We start from the raw sequence: 22,105 nt of genomic DNA, 5'->3' as shown, positions 1-22,105 counted from the left end.
CCTCGCTTCTTCTCCACTTTCTTAACTTCTGGCTTCTTTCCTTCATCTTTATTCTGCCTATCAAATGTTAACACAAATATTTCAAAAACATTGGAACTTTGTGACTAGTTACCAAATGCCCACAATCCCTTATGTAAAAGTTAAAATTTTTTTTCTTTAAAATAGTCAGTGGCCTAGATCACAAGGAATTGACTAGAACTCGGTAATGCCACATTAGTATTAATTAGTATAAATATAAGCAAAACTCAAAACATAAAAATTAACATGCTAAAGTAATCTAACAATCTAATTTTTCAGTGGCATTACAAATTTTAATGGCTGCCTCGGTGAAATTTTGTTCCAACAATACTGTGTTAAAAGACCGACTTTAGGGTCGGTCAGTGGATAAACAGGCCATAGTGGGAAGAGAATGCCTATAAATGTTTCATGAATTCTACATCACAATTACTTTTTAAAATAGCACGTCAAAATAGACTGATTTAATTGTTCCCACATCTCCCAAGGGTAGATAATTTGAGGGGTTCAAGGTTAGTTTCAAAGTTAAATAGACTGTTTATAATACTACTAGATTAAAATGGAGTGGGATTTTTTTTGCGCCAATGTATCAAATTTAAATGACATTCACTAACATTTACATACCATTTCACAAATGAAAAGGTACCGTTTTACTGTAAATCACAAAAATAACCATTTAAAAATGAATCCTTAATAATTTCTAGTACCTTGACTTGGAGTTCGGGCCCTATTATAATAAACCAATTGAAATAGACAAGAACAAAAAAATATCTAAAAATCAGGTTTTTTTTTTTTAAAAAAACTTTATTTTAAAATTTTGGTTACAGTTTCATTTTTGTTTTCTTAACAAGTCTACTGTTTAATCTCTCAGGATTAAAAAACAATTATTAATCTTCTAAAGAACTGAACAACAAAGGAATGTCAAGGGGAAGGGCACAACTGCCCCGTTCTCTGGGGGTATAGTAGCTACTCCAGTTTAACACCTAGCTTCAAAACAAAATGAATTTTTATATTTTCTAAATGAAATAATGTACAACCACCATCTTCATCTGAGCTTATTATAACTTTCAAACACAAAGCTTCATTTTAAGCTTGGTAAAAAACTTTTAACAGGAATGATGGCCGACCTTAGTATGTAGTGTGTATCTTACAGGAAATGTTTTTAACAATCATAACACAGTAATAATGCCATTACTGAAGTCCTCAATTTAGAATCTGGAACATTCTTCCATCAAGGGGGGGGAGGGGGAAATTCAGTCCAATGAGTCTGTCTCAAGATCTTCATCTCTTGTTTGCTCCACTTGTATTCTCTTTTCAGTAACTGGATTAATGCTTTGAGCCCAAAATGAGATATATTTTTTATTACTGTAGATTACATGTTGTTTGGCTGGGAATACAATACAATAAACTTTATTTTGCATAATGCATTTCATACAAGCTGCATCTGAAATGCTTTACAGAGCAAAACTGTCCAAGTACAAAGTTTTGTAATAACAGGAGAAGGAAAGAAAACACACATATTAGAATTTGAGAAAGTTACATTCGGAGGACATTCAAAAAGAAATTGAAACACATAAAGATTAACTCTGAGATACTGAAGAAGGGTTGGGCTAGATTTACTAAGCAACAACTAATTTTATATCTTAATTTGGGGAGCACAATAAAGTTAAAAGCAACAAACAGTCCAACAACTTTTCAGTGAAAGGACAAGAAAGGATAGGTAACAAAAAATAACTCTAGTATTTACATAAATGGTCAAAGTCTAACAATAAAGGGAGTAACATTTCTGAGCTTTAGATCAATTTAAATTACTCCCTCAAGTAGCTAAAAGTGCTTATATATCCTCCAAAAAAACTAAGAAAGCAGATGGTCAGATGCTATACTTATCAAGAAAGACTTTTGGCTTACAGATTTATTATATATTAAAAAAGTACAAAATTACTTAAGAATAGTTTTAAGAATTTCACTGGTTTTTATTGTTTGTCTTAGTGACCTAGAGCATGTTTTAAAAATCACCTCCTCACTAAAACAACAAAAAAACAAAGTTTAGTCAGAATAATGCAAGACACGCTTCACAAAGAAAGAAAGGCTTTTCAGAGAAAGAACTCAGAAGTGACAGTCTAAAGATAACTAGGAAAACAAATGTAATGAACATATGAAGCCTAATCATCATTGGCATTGCTATTTTCCCTCTTATAAAATTATTTTATAGAATAAACTTAAAGGGGAAAGAAATTCCCCATGGTAAGTATATTATCTCCAGGTATCAAAACTTCTTGATTTATATTGCACACATCTAATGCAAACCCTGTCAGCCTTTAAATTTTCTTTTACTGGCTTCTTGGGTTTCCAACTGTGCTTTTGTTATTTTTGCTGGTCTTCTGGGGGAGGGCTGCTGGTGGTATGACAAATATGGGTATTTCTTTCATCCTTTCTCCACCAATTATCTTTCTCTATTTAATATTATACAAGAAAAGAGTAGAGGATAAGGACATTTTCTACAAAGCCACTTAACAGTTAAGCCCTATCTGCACTTTCAGTTTAAATTAAAAATAATTCACAGGGTGATTATCTCAGTAAATTTCATCCTCTTTACTCAGAAAAGAATGAAGCCTGAAACATGATTACAATATACTGAGGACATTTTTCTAACACACTGGAAAAGTCACTTCTTTAAAAGGCTTCAGAAAGTCTGGAAAATGAGATTCTATTGTTTAAACATTTCATGCTAGCTTAAAAAAAGAAATCGAAATTTAGAAAAAGAAAATACTTACTGCTCAGTTTCCATTTGTTCCTCTTGCTTGCGTTTTCTATCTGCTGCTTCTTTCTCATGTTGGCCTTTCAGCATATTCCTTCTATGAGCAGTCTGAAAGTTTCTTCCACCTTTTCTCTTCTGTTTTATTTGAGAATTAGGATGGTTTTAGTTAACTATCAAGTCAGTGACTAATGCTTCTATGATTACAATCTTGGGAGAAAAGAAGCAACTAGTTTTCTTAAGGGATGAATAAATTACTAATTTTAAAAAAACCCCTCAGAATTACACGTTGTTGCTATCTAAATTTAACTTTCCCCTTGATGATTTTGGGATTTATAATCTATTTACTGCACTGCTATAGGAATGATATGCTTTGGTTAAGATGGGTTAAAATGAAGTACGTCAGGCTATTTGCCTCTGTACTATGACTTTGACTTCAGCACCTGTTTACTGACAAGTACCTGCTCAACCTACCGAATTTAGTTTTGGGCTCCTGAAGTACTAATAAATTAGATAAACATAAATGAAAGACCTATACAACCTGGGTCTGTAGATTTCCTACACAAAACTTGTGTTTTTATACAGAAAAGAATGTATAGCTTTAATGAAATTCCCAAACAACTGTTGTATTCAAATAAAGTACCACCAATAAAATGTACCCTAAATAGGCCTGAGTGTTAAGAATTTCACTGAGGTAAATAATAAAAATCTATGTATAAATGTACCTTTTTACATCTGTCTTCACTGGTCACAACCTATCTGGCTTAATTCTCTACTTTCCTACCTTTTCTGTCAATAGGTAGGTGGGGTTACTGGAAGTTTATCATGCAACATTTAATGTCCATGTAATTGTGAAAAGGTAAGATAAACTTAGGATGTACAATAAAGTTTCAAGTATGCTTTTTTAACACAGGTAATTCAAGTTTATTCAGAAAGGTAAAGAAATTCATTTTAATTTTAATCACATTTGTAGACTTTCATAAAGATACTGAAACTTTCCTAAAGATTAAGAACTACATAGGAAACTAAAAATAGAACAAATATTTTATTTGATATGCAAACGTTCTACCTTTTCACCTTCTTGATCATCCCCTTCCTCTTCAGAATCAGAGGTTGATGTAAGCCCTGTTTTAGCTAAATTTTTCCTTTTTGATTCAACTTCTTTTTTCCCCTCTTTTTTATCTGGCTCTTTTCTTGGCTTATCTTCTTCCTTCTGGCCCTCTTCATCCTTTTTAAGCTGCTTTTTAGGTTGTTTTTCCTCTTGTCCCTTTTTCTTACTTTTGTCTTCTTCAGTTACCCTATTTCACAGGCACAACAATGAAAAATAATCTTTTATGTATCATTAGTACTTGTCATTCAACCACCTGAGTTAATTGAATAAGTACTCTGGATAACAATAAGCTACATGTAGTTTGTTTTTTATTTAAAAACAAATTTTAAATATCTTTAAAATATAATGCAGTGTCATTATCAACCAGTCATAAAGGAAAAGAACATCCTTTTACTATAAATTAGAAGGTAGAAAAATTACAGTGGCATTAGGGTAATAGAAAAGTGATTTTTTTCCCTTTGTTTTCCATGTTTTTTGTAATGTGACTCATTCACTTAAAAATAGTATTGAGGGGCTTCCCTGGTGGCGCAGTGGCTGAGAGTCCGCCTGCCGATGCAGGGGACGCGGGTTCGTGCCCCGGTCCGGGAGGATCCCACGTGCCGCGTAGCGGCTGGTCCCGTGAGCCATGGCCGCTGAGCCTGCGCGTCCGGAGCCTGTGCTCCGCAACGGGAGAGGCCACAACGGTGAGAGGCCCGCGTACCGCAAAAAAAAAAAAAAAAAAAAAAAAAAAAAAAAAAGTATTGAGTACTATCTCATATGCCGCGGTACTGTTCTTGACTTTGGGGAACAGCAGTGTATAAGATGTGTAAGATGCCTAGATTTTATGGAGCTCATATTCTACATATTTATAAAAGTAAATAATGTTTTAAAAAGTAGCCATGCTGGGAAAAATACAATTGCAGAATCGAACTGCATAATGGTGAAATACGGTCATTTTAAAATTTAAAGAAATATGCTTTGCAGTGTAAAAGGCTCCCAACTGACACATATGTAAAATACATGGCCAATTAACCTTAATATTAAAGTGTTCAAGGAATTTCATTGAGATTTACACATATAATTACATCAATGGATTTGAAAGCTGGAAGGGACCCCAGATCATTTAGTCCAACCCATTCCATTTAACAAATGAGAAAATGATGGTGCAAAAGGTCAAATAGCGCAGTATCTCAATTCCAAATCCACTGACGTACCAGACAACTGCTTCCTTGAACCGTTAAGATTATTAAATTGGAAAAGAAAAAAACATCACTTTATTTCTTTAGAAATTTTTTGTCACATAACTACCATTGGCTATGTTTATTTTTAAATGTTATATAGCTTTCATCCTTTACTTTTAATCAATGGAAGAAAAAGCAGGCAAGTAAAATCACTTAACTTTCTTCAATATTTCCACAAGGGGGTAAATATTTTAATAATGATCATTTTGTGGAGATGGGAATAGAGAATCAAATATAAAAGGCATTCCCATGGCTCTTAATAGATACTGATGAACTGCCTTCCCCAAAATGTTACCCCTATGCAAAGAGGCAGGTATTAAAAATAAAAATATCCTTTTAACCCAGCAAATCTGCTTCTAGCAATGTATTCTAACCAATATATTTGCACATGTACAAAATGACAGATGACAATGTCTAAAAAATGTATCCCCACACAAGAAATAAACTTTTAAGAATTATGATACATACACAGTGGAATACCATGCAGCTGTTTTTTAAAGGTAGATTTAGAAGTGTATCGTTAAGTTTTTAAGAAATGGGATTATTATTTCAAAGTTTTAAAAACAGCGTCAAAGCAGAAAACTCCCATAAACGTAACTATCACTGCTTGCTGCAATTAAGTCTTTTACCCAATGGTCCTCCCTCCTTACCATCTTCCATGAAAAACAGACCTCATGGTGATAATTCCCTTTTTAATAGGTCAAGGTACAATAGGAAACATATTAAAAGACTACAGAAAATTATAAATACATGTTAATCCAAAAATTAATGCAGACACAACCCAATATATCTCAGTGGCTTATAACAAATATTTTAACTTTACATGAGGATTATGAGATGGTTTCAGCTCTTCTGGACTCTATCGACTGTCTTGTCATTTCAGGGCCCACAGCAAAGAAGCTGTCACTAGCAGATACACGCCGTTCTCATGGTGGAGAGCTTAAGTTTCAGAAGAGCTTATATAGTTTTGCTCTACACTCCACTGAGTTTTTGCCCAGATACAAAGCTGAGAGTAGCTATAACAGCCAATGCCCAGCCTACATATAGCACAAGTGAAAAATAAATATTGTAAGCTACTGGTATTTTGGGGTTGTCCATCATCAAAACCTAAAATGTTTGACACTTGCTTTGCATTTGAAACCCTAATATATTATACAATGGGTAAAACTGTCATCTGTGATAACTGGAGAGAAAACTTATTCAGTGAACTTGTGGCTCTGGGTGAAGAGGTTTTAAGATAGAATATTGGCATTTTGAGTTGATTGTTATCAACATAAATTTGATAGGGTACCTTCAAGAAACAGGTAAGTTTAAAAAATAATAGGACGACAAAGGAAGGAGAAAAAAATTCCATGCATTTCAGTGCTGAAAGTCACTTCCATCCTATAAAAGATTTTCAAATTCAGACAAAGACTAGAGTCAAAGATCCAATCAAGGTTGTAAGTCGCCAGCCTTTCCTTAAGAATTCAAATTGGGATACCTTGATCCTTCTGATGAACAAATGGTTCTATGAAAAAGAAACCAGGGAGTAGGTTTTCAGGAAAACCTATAAACTCAAAAGTGCTTTTAGTTAAGTATAAAAAGATAAGCATGTCTGGAGAAGTCTTATGAGTGAGACAATGGCAAATGAAGCTGACTAGAATTAAACAGATACATGCTAACAATAAAGTATTATTACTACCAAAAGGGATGCTAGCCTGCATTAAGAGAAACTAATGGAGATTTAAAAAGGAATCTTGGGCCCAACTCCCTAAAGTATGAAAGCAGAATAAGAAAGCTGTTCAGCTAATAAGGAGGGTTAATACTTTCCAGTCCAAGAATCAGCCAAAAACCATGGAGAGAAATGGACTAGGAAGATACTCTCAGGGAAAACTGGGACGGACCTAAATCAAGGAAATACTCCTTATATCTAAAACAGGAGGATCTCACAATATTTTCCCAACAGAATTTCATATTTCCTGGGGAACAATGACTGCTCTGTGCCTCTTAATCTTCTCCTTGGGAGTATTTATTATGGTTCCCTATCCCTCCCAGATCAATGTGCATATATAAAAAGGGAGAGGGGAGCAGATAACCTGTGTTTCAGTTCCTAAGTCTCTAGATCAAGGCCTTATGTTGATCATAAAATCCTAGACTCGATGCTTGATGCCCTTATTAGAGAAGACATCTTAGGGAGGAGATGAGTGAGATTTACTTGCTATGTTTAAAAACATAAACTCATCTGCATGTACCTAATTTCTAAATTTCATTATAGTAGTGAAAACCATGTTGTAATTTTTGGCCACCATTTTCGAGAATATTTAAACCGCTAGCTTGGCAGTAAAATAAAACTCTTTAAACATATATTGGCTGAAAAGTACCAACACTTCTATAACTGAAATTTCCAATAAAATATTTTCATTCAAAACACTGTAAATCCATTCTTAAATGACACTCAAGCCTTTTCTATAAAATCTTTAAACACAATAGCTACAAAGTTTTGCCCTCTGTCTAAATATATATTCCTGCTGGTGAAGTTTCTACCCAGAAAAGCCAACACAAACAAGATCCAAAATGGAAAAGAAAGATGGCAAGAAAAAAAAAAAGAACTGATTATTTTGTTAATAACTAGTTATCATTCCAAAATACTTTAAAACTTTAAATTTACAAAAATAATGTTAAGTGTTATTTTAAATAAAGATTATTCTGGAGGAGCAAGATTTGTGGAAATTACTTCAAAAATACTTTGTCTAAAACTTCCCTTAAACAAAGGGAACGATTATAAATTTTATGCTGCATTATCCAAGTATCTTATATCCTAATATACAAGAAAATGTCTTAGATTAATGAAATGATAATCGTGTCAGATTTTTCTTGATTCCCTATCAATTTTAACTTTTTATATAATGAAAACTATTTTTCAACTGTTTTGCCCATAATTCTTAGAAATACAAAATAGTAATAGCAACAAACACTGTAAATAAAACTGGCAAAAATGCAAAGAAATTTATACATATTGAAAGTGAAATGTCTCATTTACTGCATAACTAATTATACTCACATGTCACTCTCCGAAGGACAGGGCTGTTTTACCATTTTGGGTCTGCCTCTTGGTTTTGGAATCTTGACTTCTGTAGCTAACATTCACAGGAAAAAAATTTTTGTAACTACCAGCTTTCCCATTAAGATGTAGATCTCACATATAAAAGTTACAAATGATATATACTAAGAATATTAGTTTATTACAGATAACAATTACTTTAAGTTTTAAAAATCATATCCTTCAGTGGTTCAAATGAGCTAACAGCAGAAAATTTACAGAGGTGAATCAAGAGTATTTTCAGTCTGTCCTTAGTATGGCTGAGGGCTTAAAAGAACATCCCTCATTGTTGTTTTATAGGAATGTCACAAAATTCAACTTTATAGTAGATAACAGCACTTAAATTCAACATTCATATACATATTACAGTATTATTTGTATATGTATGCTCACGTATTTGAATATTTGTTATCAGAAGTCATTGAATTTTCTAACAACACCATTAATGTGATCCATTACACTATTAAATTCCAAAGTAAAAATTAGGTAAATTTTTTTTTTTCTTTTGGGGTATTACTTATTTTATCCTGTTTCATTAAGAATCCTATGTTATGGGACTTCACTTCCCTGATGGTCCAGTGGTAAAGAATCCGCCTGCCAATGCAGGGAATGCGGGTTCGATCCCTGGTCAGGGAACCAAGGTCCCACGTGCCGCAGGGCAACTAAACCTGCGTGCCTCAACTTGAGCTAGCACACCTCAACAAGAGAGCCTGCGTGCTGCAAATTACAGAGCCCAGGAGCCCGCATGCCACAGCTAGAGAGAGAAAACCCTCAAGCCACAACTAGAGAGAAGCCCGTGTGCCACAATGAAGAGCCCGCATGTCGAACTAACACCAGATGCAGCCAAAAAAAACCCAAAAAAACCAGAATCCTATGTTATGAAGTAGAAAAAAAAAATTGGCTCTATCTTGGCTAATATTCTTTGTTTTACTTTGTATCAGAGAAGGATCCTTCCAAACTATTTCCTATTTGCCAAATTAGGAAAATACTTTAAGTAGGCAGTGCTGAAGACATCTGCATATTGTACAGGCCCTAATAAAGAAAGAATGCAATAATTTAATAGCTTTGATTATTCAAATGCTGTTTTTCTCTTGTTTTCATTATGATTCCATTTGGAAAACTTAATATTTCTAAAGTAAGAGGTAAAATAAACCCATTGTTCATGGATTTTAAATCTCACCACAGCCTCATTTGCTGCTATTAAAGGAAAATGTAATGGGGATAAAACAGAAAATGAAAGTCTCAAGCAATTATTTCAAATTTAAATACTTTATTACAAAGAATAGAAACCTTAATGTTTATCTCCTTTGAAATTTATATATCACACATAACCAAGTACCTATGCACCTATTCCAAAGTAGCTGAGGTACAACACTTTAATGGATTAGAATATTAATCACAAGCCAGCTATTTAAACATTAATAATCCTACCTGCAGGTCGTCCTCTTTTAGGACTCACTTTTAGATTAACAGATGCTGTTGCTGTAGTCACTACTCCTGCCTCCTCGGTTTCTACTTGTTTTTCTGCCTGAATCACAAAGATTTAAATTAACTTATTTAGCACATAGTAGGCATTCCAAATTTAGTTCAATGGCAAAAACGTGCCACTAGAGGATAACAAGTTCAAATACAAGTGTAACATATACCGATCTTCATTATTTTTCAACAGTTGACTCATCAGAGTGATATCCTCAAATTTAGCTTATAATTCTAGTGAGTAATTCTAGGAAACAACTCACTTTTTAGATATTCTCAACCTAAAAAAGTCATTTATAAAAATAAAATGAATATTCTTGATGCAAAATGTTAAAGTATAATTATGTAATTACACTGTAATATCCCACACATTGCTTATAAATGTACTTTCATTGAGTATCTCAAAATGCTAACACTTTATATTGCGTACTTATGATGAACAACCTAAATTAATGTTAAAAAAGGCAAGAAATTAAGTTGCTGATATTTCCATTCTTTAACTTTTTAATATGTACATGTTTTATTTTTGAACTGAGACATCTGCTGTTCTTCCCTAGGATTTATTCTTATTTTCCATAAAGAAGGATTTACTACTGTAAAGAAATCCCAATGACCCTTTGCAAACTATAGTGCCCCAGGTAATAAGACAATAGCCCCAAACGATAATCAGTTTAATCAATTCAACCATTAGAGTAGAACAAAGGTTAATAACCACCAATTAGAAAGGAAATGCAAACATAACATCATAATCGGAAAGAGAAAATAAATAGCAACGAGAACAAAGAGAAGAATGGGAGGACTACTATGAGCTGCTGCTCCCCTACCCCCAATTATTGAGAATTCAGCCTGAACTACCTCAATAAAAATAAAGGCAATAAAGCATCATGCCAAAACTTGCATAATCCAACCTTACTGATAAAAAATTTTTTAAAATCTTTTAATCGACAATCTGATTTGCAAACACTTAAGAGGTAATGCCCAATTTTGGTATGAATGTGGAGAATTACTCATATACTGATTAACGGTGATCAAATCAATAAACTGGTAATACATTTCTGATCATTATGAATATCAGCAATACAGATATGCAAATCCGACTCAGCAATCCCACTTCTAAGAATTTATCCATTTCTTTGTTCTTAGTTTTTAAACATTTTTGCCTTTGTAATTGCAACATAATAATGTATATTCAAAGCATTATTAAAAGTCAAGAAACTCATCTAAGGTAACCCTTGAACTGTTCTCAAGGAACATTACAAAAATTGCTTCAAAAACATTAGCTCAAGTTGTATTTCTAATTTTAGGAACTTACAGATGACCTACCACCCCCCACCCCAATCCTGATTTGATGATAGCTCTGGAGTAGGGAGCCAGGCATCTGTTTTCATACCAAAGGCTGAGACCCCAAGACTGTATGTATGAGAGCTCTTCTGAGTTAGGGTGAGCAGTTAAGACGGCAAAAGTTCTCCAAAATTCAGTTCAAACTGATGAACTCTTCAGGGCAAAAAAATCCCCTCTTCAATTACACTTTCAACTTTTGGAAATAAATCATGACATCGCATAGAATTACAGGTATGAATCTTTTTGAGGAGATACTAATAAGAGGTAACAAGGTCATCAATAACTAATGCCACAAACAAACACACACTATACAAAGCAAAAATACAGCCCTTCCATAGACATATATTCTTGACTATTATAGCAAAATCATGCAAGTCAAAACCATTCCTCGTGAAAATATTAACTCAAAGAGTAAGAAATATTTTATCTAGAGAAAGGACTATTATTTCAAATATATATATTTAAATATCTCAAATACAAATATTGACTCTAGATTAATTTCTTCCATATTTTACTTTATCTCACTGAGACCTCTAAGCCTTCGACAAATTTTCTCCCCACTTTCTAGCTCTAGTCCCGTTGTGACTTTACAAAAAGGCCCCCCCCATCCCTCAAAAACCTCATGGAACTACTATTCATCTGCATTCGTTTTGCTGCACCTGTCCCGCAAATCTCCAACAGAGAGTTACTATAAAACTCTACCTTCCCTGCTCTATTATTCCCTGCTGCTGAGCCCTGCTGAAAAAAAATTATACAAACATGCATTCATTTTATGCAACTTCATTTGTGATCTCAAAGCCATCCATTAATCCTTTACCCTGTCTTTTGTCATGCCCTTTCCTTCTCCCTCTAGCATAAACTTTCAATCCTTTCTTTCTGCCTTACACCACACATGCAGTCTTGCTTTGAATTTGGTGAGGGAGAAGGGAGATACTAAGGCCAGCAGGAAGGGATTCCCTTAATTTCCAAGTCTCCCTAGAAGTTTGTAATAGTCTTGCCCACCCTTCCCTTCAATGTCTCTTTCCCATCAAGTAAATTCCCTCAAATGTGTCCTCCCTTTTCTCTCACCCAGCATTATTCTTAACTTACAGTAATTTTATACTCTTTCCACATCTTTGATCTTTTCCGGTTTCACAAAGAAAAAGTGTTAAAGCCTCTATTATATTTTTTCCCTTTTAACACCCTCCCTTAACCTTGTTGCTGCATTCTCTCTCCTCCCCTTCAAAGATTTCAAAAGCACAGTGTAATTTCAACATTAAACATTTTATTCTTTAACCTGCTTCATCTGTTCTTACCATTTGACAGTAAGGTATCCTGGGGGATCCTGTCAATTATTATTGGACCCCTTCTGCATCAGGACACTACTAACCACTCCCTCATTCTTAAAATTCTCTCCTCCCTTGTTTAGCTTGATATCCTTAGATTTTTCTCCTGACAGTTCATTCTCAGCCAAAATTTTACAAGGCAGCCTTTCATTGCCATTATAATCCCTCAGGATTCTGGTTTTCTGCGTTCTTCTCAGTAAACTTTCTCCTGACTACCTATCTAAATCCTATCTTTATGTCAGAGACTGGAACTGTAACTTCTACATTTTCCCCCTTTGGTGTCAGAGAAATCCTCATGCCTCTGCTCCCAAAACATCTCCTGCATTCTCAGTGTATAATCTAGTCATCCAAGCAACACCCTGAGTCATCCTAGATTCCTCCCCCTCACTTCACACCCACTTCCAATCAACTATTAACTTTACCTCCTAAGGTGCTCTTAAAATCCTATCTCTCATCTATACCACTAAAAATGTCATGCTAACTCTTTAGAAAGGCCTTCATAATTTAGTTACCAAGTCCCAATCATAACTCCCCATTTTAATTCTCTTGTTTTATGTATTTATTGTCTGTCTCAACAAATATAAGTTCAATAAGTACAGAGACCTTATCTTCCTTATTCGCTGCTGATTTTCTGTCTGGGCCAGTGAAGTGAGTACCAAGATTCTGAATGAATTTATCAGTGAACTGGTCTCCCTGCTGCAGTCCAATCCCCATCATTCATATTGCTTTAAAAAGAGAAGTACCTGAAATTTAAAATAATTCAGTGGCTTCCCACCAATTTTCTAAGTTGAAGTTCTTCAGGGTAACACACTGGGGATTTTTGTACTTGTTTCCCTCAAACTTTATGGTCTGATAATACTGAAATGTAATACTTGAAATGCTTGAAGCAAAATTTTCTCTATGACTCTGTAATTGCCTCACACGCTCCTCCCCTCCTCCTTCATCTGCCTAAAATTCTGCCTATCTTTTAAAATCTTTTAAAAGTTATCATAGCCCCTTCACACACATCCCACAGGGAATAAAAGGCCACTGTAATTATTTGTTTTCATTTTACTTCCTTATGACACTGAACTCAGAATACTACAAAAAAAATTTTTTTTTAAAGACTGAAATCTCGGGCTTCCCTGGTGGCGCAGTGGTTGAGAGTCCGCCTGCCGATGCAGGGGACATGGGTTTGTGCCCCGGTTCGGGAAGATCCCACATGCCGCAGAGCAGCTGGGCCCGTGAGCCATGGCCACTGAGCCTGTGCTCCGCAAAGGGATAGGCCACAGCAGTGAGAGGCCCGCGTACAGCAAAAAAAAAAAAAAAAAAAAAAGACTGAACTCTTAAGTTTTCTTTGTAGCTTTGTCATATAATATAACAGTCTGAGACATAAATAGGTCAGAAAAAGGTGTGAACAAAACTTCACATAGGGAAGAAGAAACACTAATTAAAAGCATAAGAGGTACTTTGTCCTAAACTGTCACATACTCTCATTTCATGCAACAATGCTGTAAAGTAATAACAATAATGGACAACACTTACAAAGCACTATGTACCAGGATTTATTATAAATTTTACATGTATTAACTCATTTAGTTCTCTCAACAGTCTTATTAGTATATATATTATCCATTTTATAGAGAAAACTTGAGACAGCATCATTAAAAGGAATGAAAATTGGTGCATTTTATTTTGTATACCATTCAGCTTAAGGGTGCTGTATCACTAAGAAAAGAAACAGATAGTTTTGATAAGTGAACAACATAACCTATCCTTTAAAAAAATTAAAGGACTCAGAGTGAAGGGCTACGTCTAAATTAAATGGTACCGTTTCATTATCTACACTCCCTCAATCCAACTAAAATAAAAATTCTTTTAAGATCTCTGTGGTTAAGCAGTAGAATTACCTTTCTCTTTCTCCCTCTTCTGGCAGCTTTTGGGGTGGTTATGTCAACTGCTTTAGTCACATCCTTAAAAAAAAAAAAAATACACAACAGATGAAATTGATAATTAATGCCATGACTGAAAGAAAATTTCTTAAATTAAAAATCACAAGCACGTTTCACTAAAAGTACTATGGAAACTTGTTTTGCTTCTCTGACCTTTGAAATTATAAACATTAAAAGTCTTAACATTAATTCATTATAACATGGAAGTAAAGTAATCACCAGTATCTTCACCTAACAACAACAAAAAAAGCTTTCCTCTATCAGATCAAATATAAAAGTCACACTTGCTCGTACACTGGGAGGTTTGTCTATTTAAATTTACAAAACACTCTTTTTATAGTAGAATCCTCAGTTTTAGGATTGTGAATGTTAAGAGGCAGTTGGGACTCTGGAGATCAAGTAACAACTTCATGAAGCCTAGAAAGGCTAAATGAGTATCCCCAGTCAGATAATCAAATACAGAGTTGGAAATAAATCTAGGTTTTTAAAAATTCTGTTCAATATCCTTTCCCGTACATCCATCCAACAGTAACTCACTTTAAAAATATTCCTAACAGGGCTTCCCTGGTGGCGCAGGGGTTGAGAGTCCGCCTGCGGATGCAGGGGATACGGGTTTGTGCCCCGGTCCGGGAAGATCCCACGTGCCGCGGAGCGGCTGGGCCCGTGAGCCATGGCCGCTGAGCCTGCACGTCCGGAGCTTGTGTTCCTTGTGTTCCGCAACGGAAGAGGCCACAACAGTGAGAGGCCCGCATACCGCAAAAAAAAACAAAAACAAAAACAAAAACAAAACAAAAACAAACAAACAAAAAAAAATATTCCTAACTAACAGTAAGCGACTCTCCTAGTTGCAGCTCATATTTTGCACAGCAAAGTAACTTCAAATAAAAATATCCATGCATCTTAAAGATGCAAAAATTATTTTACAATACTATCTTTAATATTTATGCAAGGAAATAAGCCTTTAATATTTTCCCATTCATTACTCAACTACTTTAAAGATTACTTTCTACTGTGCCACAATCAACTCATTTTACAATTCTTCCTTGCAACAAAATGGGTTTAGAATGCAAGAGAAATTAAACACACCTCGTTGCTGGCTTTTTCTTCATGGTCAGTATCTTCCTTTGAAACACTAGTTTCTTTTTCTTCAACTTCAACATCAGATGACGCATTTGATTGTTTAGCTGATGCCTATGAACAATCAAGTCTATTAGTTTCACAAAATAATATTTTACGCCAACTTTAAAATTTTGTACCCATGAAAAATCAAAGCCTGTTTGTAAGAAAGCTAGAAAAGTATCCTCATTTCTGTTGCACAGGATACTTTTAATATACACAATTTTGAAAAGTTTTAAATGCTACTATTTTATTTAGGAAAGTCTTACATGGAAATATATTCCTGCAATTGATGCATACAATCTCAGCATGGTGAGGCAGAAATTAAAAGTACAATTACAAAGAATACCATTCTGATGTTCTAACCAGCAAATGCCCAACAAGATACAATGTAAGGTGATTTAGAGGAGCACAGACCTACACTGTATTCAACTATTGAAATATTCTGGATAAAGAAGCTAATCTATGTACTCTAAGACAAACAGCCTTAACAAAGGATATATATCACAACTTTAAGGACTCTTATTGATCTATATCTCAAACTTAGTTTATTTAAAATGCAGATTCCTGAGACCCAAACTTAAGTGATTCTGATTTAACAGACACTGAGTGGGAGAGTCCAGTAATCATTAAATTTTAAAAGTACCCCCATATGAGAGATACTTAAGCATGTAACCTAGGGTCCCTAGATTTTCATAAAACCAACCAAAACGATGAATACCAGAGGCAACACAGTATACATTGGGAGGTGAGGGTAAAGCTCCCAATCTACAAGATGAAGGGACTGTAATGCAAACTGTGCACCTTTCTAGCTATTTCCTTTGGCAAGTCTTTAAACTGTAAACCCATTTCCTTTTCTGTAAAAAAAAAAAAAAAAAAAAAAGGCAATGCTGATAACCCATAAAGTATAATGGTATATAAAAAATGTAAAAATGTGCCCAAAATTACTTATAGCACGATAGAAATATTTATAAATTAGGATGGCCAATTATTTTTTGTATAGGCTTGGACATCAACGCTTGCACCAAACCACAGGAATGTGCCACTGGGGATGTCTGGGCTGGGAACACAGAGTACATCACACCACCATAATCATTCATACTTTCGTTAAGAACAGAAAATTGCTGGGTTTCATGCACACAACCAACGAAAAATTTCACTCTGAAATGGAAAATTCCAAGTATGTACTGTGAAAACTACGTGGAGATTAAGTAAATAGATAGGAACAAAGGATAAAGTGACTATGCTAGGCAATCTGGAGGATGAAAACGACCTTGAAAGCACAATCATAGGATGTATGATCCAAATTAAGTTACAAAATGTTATTTTCAGGAACCAGTCAACTCAGTCTCCTTGGACTCCAAGGCAATAAGGATGGGAAACCATTCATCCATTCTTACATTTGTGCAACAAACATTTAGTGGATAACTATTCCTTCCACACGTGTAAGAATACCAAGCACACAGGACACATACAACTTTCTTGTTTATGGAACTAATAAGCCTGCAGCAGTTAAGATAAGTACAGAAGCAATTATGATGTGATATGATGAATACTGTAGGAAATAACTTTTGGGTGGATAATGAAGGCACTTAGGATCATCTAATTCAGCCCTGGAACATCAATGAAAGATTTCAATGTTCCAGCCAGAACAGCATCTGAAAAGTTCTCAAACATGAGAAAAAAGCATGGTACATGCAAAGAACTAAAAATTATATAGGTTTAAAGGCAGAAAGCTGCAAAATTTTCAGTGTGTTATTTCCTCCTTTAGGTTTACTCATACTCATCCTAGTTTTTACTAATTCAAGTCTGGACACACACACACACACACACACACACACATAGAGAACAGGATAAAAAGAAAGTTTAAAGGTTGCTCTTCTAGGAACCAAAAATAAGTAAGTATAATTTGCATAGTGCTATAAGTATTCTTGTCACATATTTAATTTAACCCACATGAAGTTCATATTCTAATAAATTTTATGGATTTAGAAATTGAGAAAAAAAACACACCCTTCAAGTTAACCTGAATTTAAGGAAACAGTACATATGACTTTAAATTCAATACATTAAATAAACTCTCAATCAGGATTTAAATAACTGAGTGTTTCCCAGTTTTCTGAGATCTATTTGACCACAAAGGCAAGAATTTCATCAGTTATCTAGATACAAAAGTCCAAGGTTCAACCTCACAAATAAGAACAATTTAATCTGAAATTGATAAGGCTCTTCAATCATTTTCCTGTAGCTAGAATAGTGATTATTCTCCAAAACTGAGTAAATAATACTAAACTAAATTTTATGTATTATCACGCACCTGTTGACTTGAAAATTTCACTTTCGGATTGTTATCTATCTCCCATAAACCTTCATTAAAGCCTTTTCGTTTATTTGGTTTGCCGTACTTTTCCTTATTTTCTGAGTAAGGAAATATGTCCTTTGGGCCTAAAAAAGCACTAAAAAAGGAGGGGGGGGATGTGAGTGTAAAGCAATCTCAAATATAAGTGATTAAATAGCACTACCCTATGAACGCAATTATCAAAAATTCTTAATCTAAAACGCATTAAAAATCATACATAAATTAAAGGTAACCACAAATAATATTTAATTCCAAATGCTTTTATTAAATTCAGTCACAAACTCCTAGGTCCATAATCCTAATTTTAAAAAAACACACACACACAAAGAAAAAAAAAAAACACAGATTGCACAACAATGTCAATGTACTGAATGCGACTAAACTGCACACTTAAAAATGGTAAAATGGTAAATTTTGCTATAATAATTTTACAGATTTTACTATAAAAATGCATAAAAATGAAAAAAGATGTCACAAGACGGCATTAATCTATACATTTAAATGCATTCTACATACAGTTTTATTACAAAGTAGTTTGGAATATTATACAACTCAAAAAACATTGTCAATAAGGTGTATTATATGTATGTTTTAATATTTGTATATACATACGTGTAGATTTTTAGAATAAAATAAGTATGTTAAGACTTTTACTTTATTCAGTGAGGGAATCAGATGTAACTGGCTTGTTCATTCATACACACACACACACACACACACACATTACAGCCAATTCTTGCATTCATGGTAATTATATTCTATAATGTCAGCATGAACACTGAATTAAGGAATACTGTACTACTGTTCCAGGGTAAATACGGGGTAGGTTCCTCTGGTCACAACATTTTTGTCAACCAATCAGTACATAACATCGTTTTATGTGTGTTTGTTTAAAGACACCTTATTTAATATACACTGGTAATTCGTTAACACTGAACTCACAGCCAACAGCTTATGTAACACGTATTTTCTCCATAAGGCAAAGCACAGGCTTCTTGCACTTAGGAACATAAATGGCACTTTAGCACTACATTTGGGTGCTATTATAAATGGCAAAATGACCAAGAAAAAGCACAAAAATACAAAAGCCATGGCACTACACAGACTGCAAAAAGGACACTTGTTTACAATATGAGAGCTGAAACAAGGTAAAGCATGGCCTTGGTTCAGCCTCAGCTAGGAATGTGTGCATCAAGTTACTCAAATTTTTTGCCATTTCACACATAGACATGACCGTGAAGGCACCACAGGTATTGATTTGGGATTATAAATTTTAGTGAGCAGGCAAATTCATAAATATGGAACCCGTGAATGATGACAACTATTTTTTTGGTGTGTATATATACATATATATTTAGATATAATCCCCAGAACAGCCCCATTATATATCTCCCTATGTCAGTCAGTTCTGTAGAAGTCTGTCAATACTATAAAGGTAGATGCAGAGAATGTATCAGTTTTTTGCTATAATGGCTGATATATATGTATCCTCCAAAGCAAGAGGAAAATCAAATTACTACTCATTTCCTCTAAAATATGCTACAATTTAAGATTATTAATTACTAATTATCTATCACAAATTCCATATCTGCTGAAATTCTTTAAGAATTAGGGACCTAATGACTATAGCTCACATTCCAGTTTAGAATATTTTAAAAGGCTTTAAGATAAAATTTCAATAAAAAAGAGACTTAGGGCTCTACTTAAATATAATCAAGTGCATATAAAAGTCAGCTTTATTATTTCAATTCTGAAGTTTATAAATACTCAAAGTATCCATGTATTTTAACTGCACATCAGTTAAGGCACACTTAAATCATCACTATCTCATTTGATCTAGAAATTCAGACTTTTACTAGGCATCATTCATTCCTACCCATAATCTAAAATTAGAAAATTTAACACATTTAGTTGAAACAGTAAAGCAATTCCTCCTGCATAATCAGCTTCAAATTCCAAGTAGATGACTCAAGTTAAAACACCATCAAAAATAAAACATACTTCTACTTAGAACAAAGCAATTCTCTGCTAAAACCCCATAACTCATGAGGCTAAAGATGACAAGGGATATTATCAACAGGTTTGAAAGCTGGGAAGAGTAAGAAAGCTGGATACTAAACAGCAATATAGAAGAAAGTGAGACAGTACCCTAAATTTATAGCTCAAAATCCCCAAAGGGTTCAAATCTGGTGGCATCGGGAACTTGAAGAAGTGGAAGGGACCTTAAATACTTAATAAAATTGCAGAAAAATGTCTTAAAACTTCAAACATGGGCATTTTTAGATATGATTCTAAACCAAGAAGGTATTCAAAAGAGAAAACTGAGTCTACCATGATGTTATTTAGCATGTAAAGGTTTGACAGTTCAATTTATATACATTATTTTGCATTCCCCAAAATAGGCATTCCTCACTTTGTATGACGATGAGAGAACACAAAAATGACTGTGCAAGGCAATCTTACTGAACAATGGGAAAAATTACAGTTGTTCCAAAACCTTCAAAAATTGTCAAAACACTAAATGCACTATTACTGACAGTTTGTAAGGAAATCTTAAATACAGTAAAATACTAATTATTTAGTACACTGTAATTTAAAACATTAGAAACATTGAGATTAAAGTGTTTCATGTCTTTGTAAAAAAGTTAATAGTTTGAACAGAGCTTGCCCCTTCTGATCACATATCTTATGACATGGAGTAAGCATATTTTCTATGCCTAAGGCAATGTGTCATACTCCTTTCTAAATCTGATCAGTTTCTAACATTTTGTCTTTTGTACTTTCAGTGTTATGGCATATCTTTAATGCTTTTGTTGGCGTCACTTCCTCTGAGACATCTTCATCCTTTTTATTACAACCACTTTCCTCATTTATGTTGATAAGCTTGCCTTCCCTAAGGTGCTCTGTCTGTGTATCTAGTCTCCCCATATACAGCACATCTACATTCACAAGGTTATTGTTCACAAGACTATTTATTCTATAACTGCATTTACATTCAATTCAAATTTCACTTCTGGCATTATCAGTTTCTTTGTTGGCTGATTCCCCATCTTGTTTTTTCTTTAAATGTAACCTGGGTAGGTATATCATTGAAAGACAAAGAGGCAACAACACTACACATTGTGCTATCTATGCTTGAGCTGAGAGATGCACACTGACCAATCACCAAGAAACTTCAAAAAAAAGGTGACATGCTATGCATCTGTTATTTACATCTTGATTTGTGTAGCAACAAATTTTGTAGTCTACACAATTACAGTTAATATCCCAGAGTAAGTGAAATGCCGTATCTTTCTCTCCTCTTCATGCTTTGACTTTAAATTCTACTTTTATCAGACAGCAATGGTCCCATTCTTGCTTTCTTTGTGACATTATATTGTTACTTAGCCATGACTTGTTTTGAGCCTTGTCTCAGAAAATAAGACACAGGTAGTTTAATAGGATTAATCCAATCAAAAGGTCTTAACAGAAAATTCTATTCACACAGTGTAGTCACTTATATTTGGTCTTATTCATACCCCCTTGTTTTACATATACATTTTTATTACACTTGGTTAACCTTTATTCTTAATTTTTTTTTTTTTTGCGGTACGCGGGGCTCTCACTGTCGTGGCCTCTCCCGTTGAGGAGCACAGGCTCCAGACGCGCAGGCTCAGCGGCCATGGCTCACAGGCCCAGCCGCTCCGCGGCACGTGGGATCTTCCCGGACCGGGGCATGAACCCTCGTCCCCTGCATCGGCAGGCGGACTCTCAACCACTGCGCCACCAGGGAAGCCCCCTTTATTCTTAATTTTGCAGAATAGGTTTTAAAAAACTTCTCTCCCTGCTCCTCCTCCAGTCAGGTTTTCAAGCACTACTTTCTATTATTTTACTATTATGTTCATATTATAAGTCATACTTAAATTTACATGTTTATCAATATACCAAAAATTAAATAACTATGCCTTCCCAACTAAGAGAAGACCTTTGCAAATCTAAATAATTCATGTTATATATAGATGGTTAAAAAAAATTCACACATGAAAAGATGCTGAGTGTCATTAGCTATCAGTGAAATGTAAATCAAAACCAGAATAAGATACTACCTTCACACCCAATAGGACAGTTGTAATAAAAAAGACAATACAAGTCATGGCAAAGATATAGAGAAATTAGAATCCTCACACATAGCTGACAGAAATATAAAATAGTGCATAGCTGATTTGAAAAATCTTGCAGGGACTTCCCTGGTGGTCCAGTGGCTAAGATTCCACACTCCCAATGCAGAGGGACTGGGTTTGATCCTTGGTCAGGGAACTAGATCCCACACGCCACAACTAAAGATCCCACGTGCAGCAACTAAGAGCTAGCACAGCCAACAAAAAAACCAAAAAAACA

The 22,105-nt window shown here is 34.4% G+C and overlaps 1 protein-coding gene across 7 annotated transcripts in view; it reads right to left on the bottom strand.

Annotated features, from left to right (window-relative positions):
- The window catches only part of PSIP1 (PC4 and SRSF1 interacting protein 1), a 42,186-nt gene that overhangs the window by 8,746 nt on the left and 11,335 nt on the right, over positions 1 to 22,105 (bottom strand). For 4 of the 7 annotated variants that reach the window (XM_059072950.2, XM_059072948.2, XM_059072949.2 and 1 more), the window contains exons 4-11: positions 17,687 to 17,825; positions 15,340 to 15,444; positions 14,212 to 14,274; positions 9,612 to 9,708; positions 8,142 to 8,217; positions 3,840 to 4,068; positions 2,790 to 2,908; positions 2 to 57 (exon numbers count right to left, since the gene is read on the bottom strand). In XM_059072950.2, coding sequence (XP_058928933.1) covers positions 2 to 57; positions 2,790 to 2,908; positions 3,840 to 4,068; positions 8,142 to 8,217; positions 9,612 to 9,708; positions 14,212 to 14,274; positions 15,340 to 15,444; positions 17,687 to 17,825 — 884 coding nt within the window. Of the gene's footprint in view, position 1; positions 58 to 810; positions 1,483 to 2,789; positions 2,909 to 3,839; positions 4,069 to 8,141; positions 8,218 to 9,611; positions 9,709 to 14,211; positions 14,275 to 15,339; positions 15,445 to 17,686; positions 17,826 to 22,105 lie in introns of those variants that run through there. The other 3 variants (XM_059072953.2, XM_059072952.2, XM_059072951.2) reach the window with 3 other exon arrangements.

The sequence above is a fragment of the Kogia breviceps genome, chromosome 8, assembly GCF_026419965.1.
Source record: "Kogia breviceps isolate mKogBre1 chromosome 8, mKogBre1 haplotype 1, whole genome shotgun sequence".
In the NCBI taxonomy this organism is placed as follows: domain Eukaryota; kingdom Metazoa; phylum Chordata; class Mammalia; order Artiodactyla; family Physeteridae; genus Kogia; species Kogia breviceps.
The sequence above is the reverse complement of the archived record's forward strand: the minus strand, read 5'-3'. Positions and strand labels throughout refer to the sequence as shown.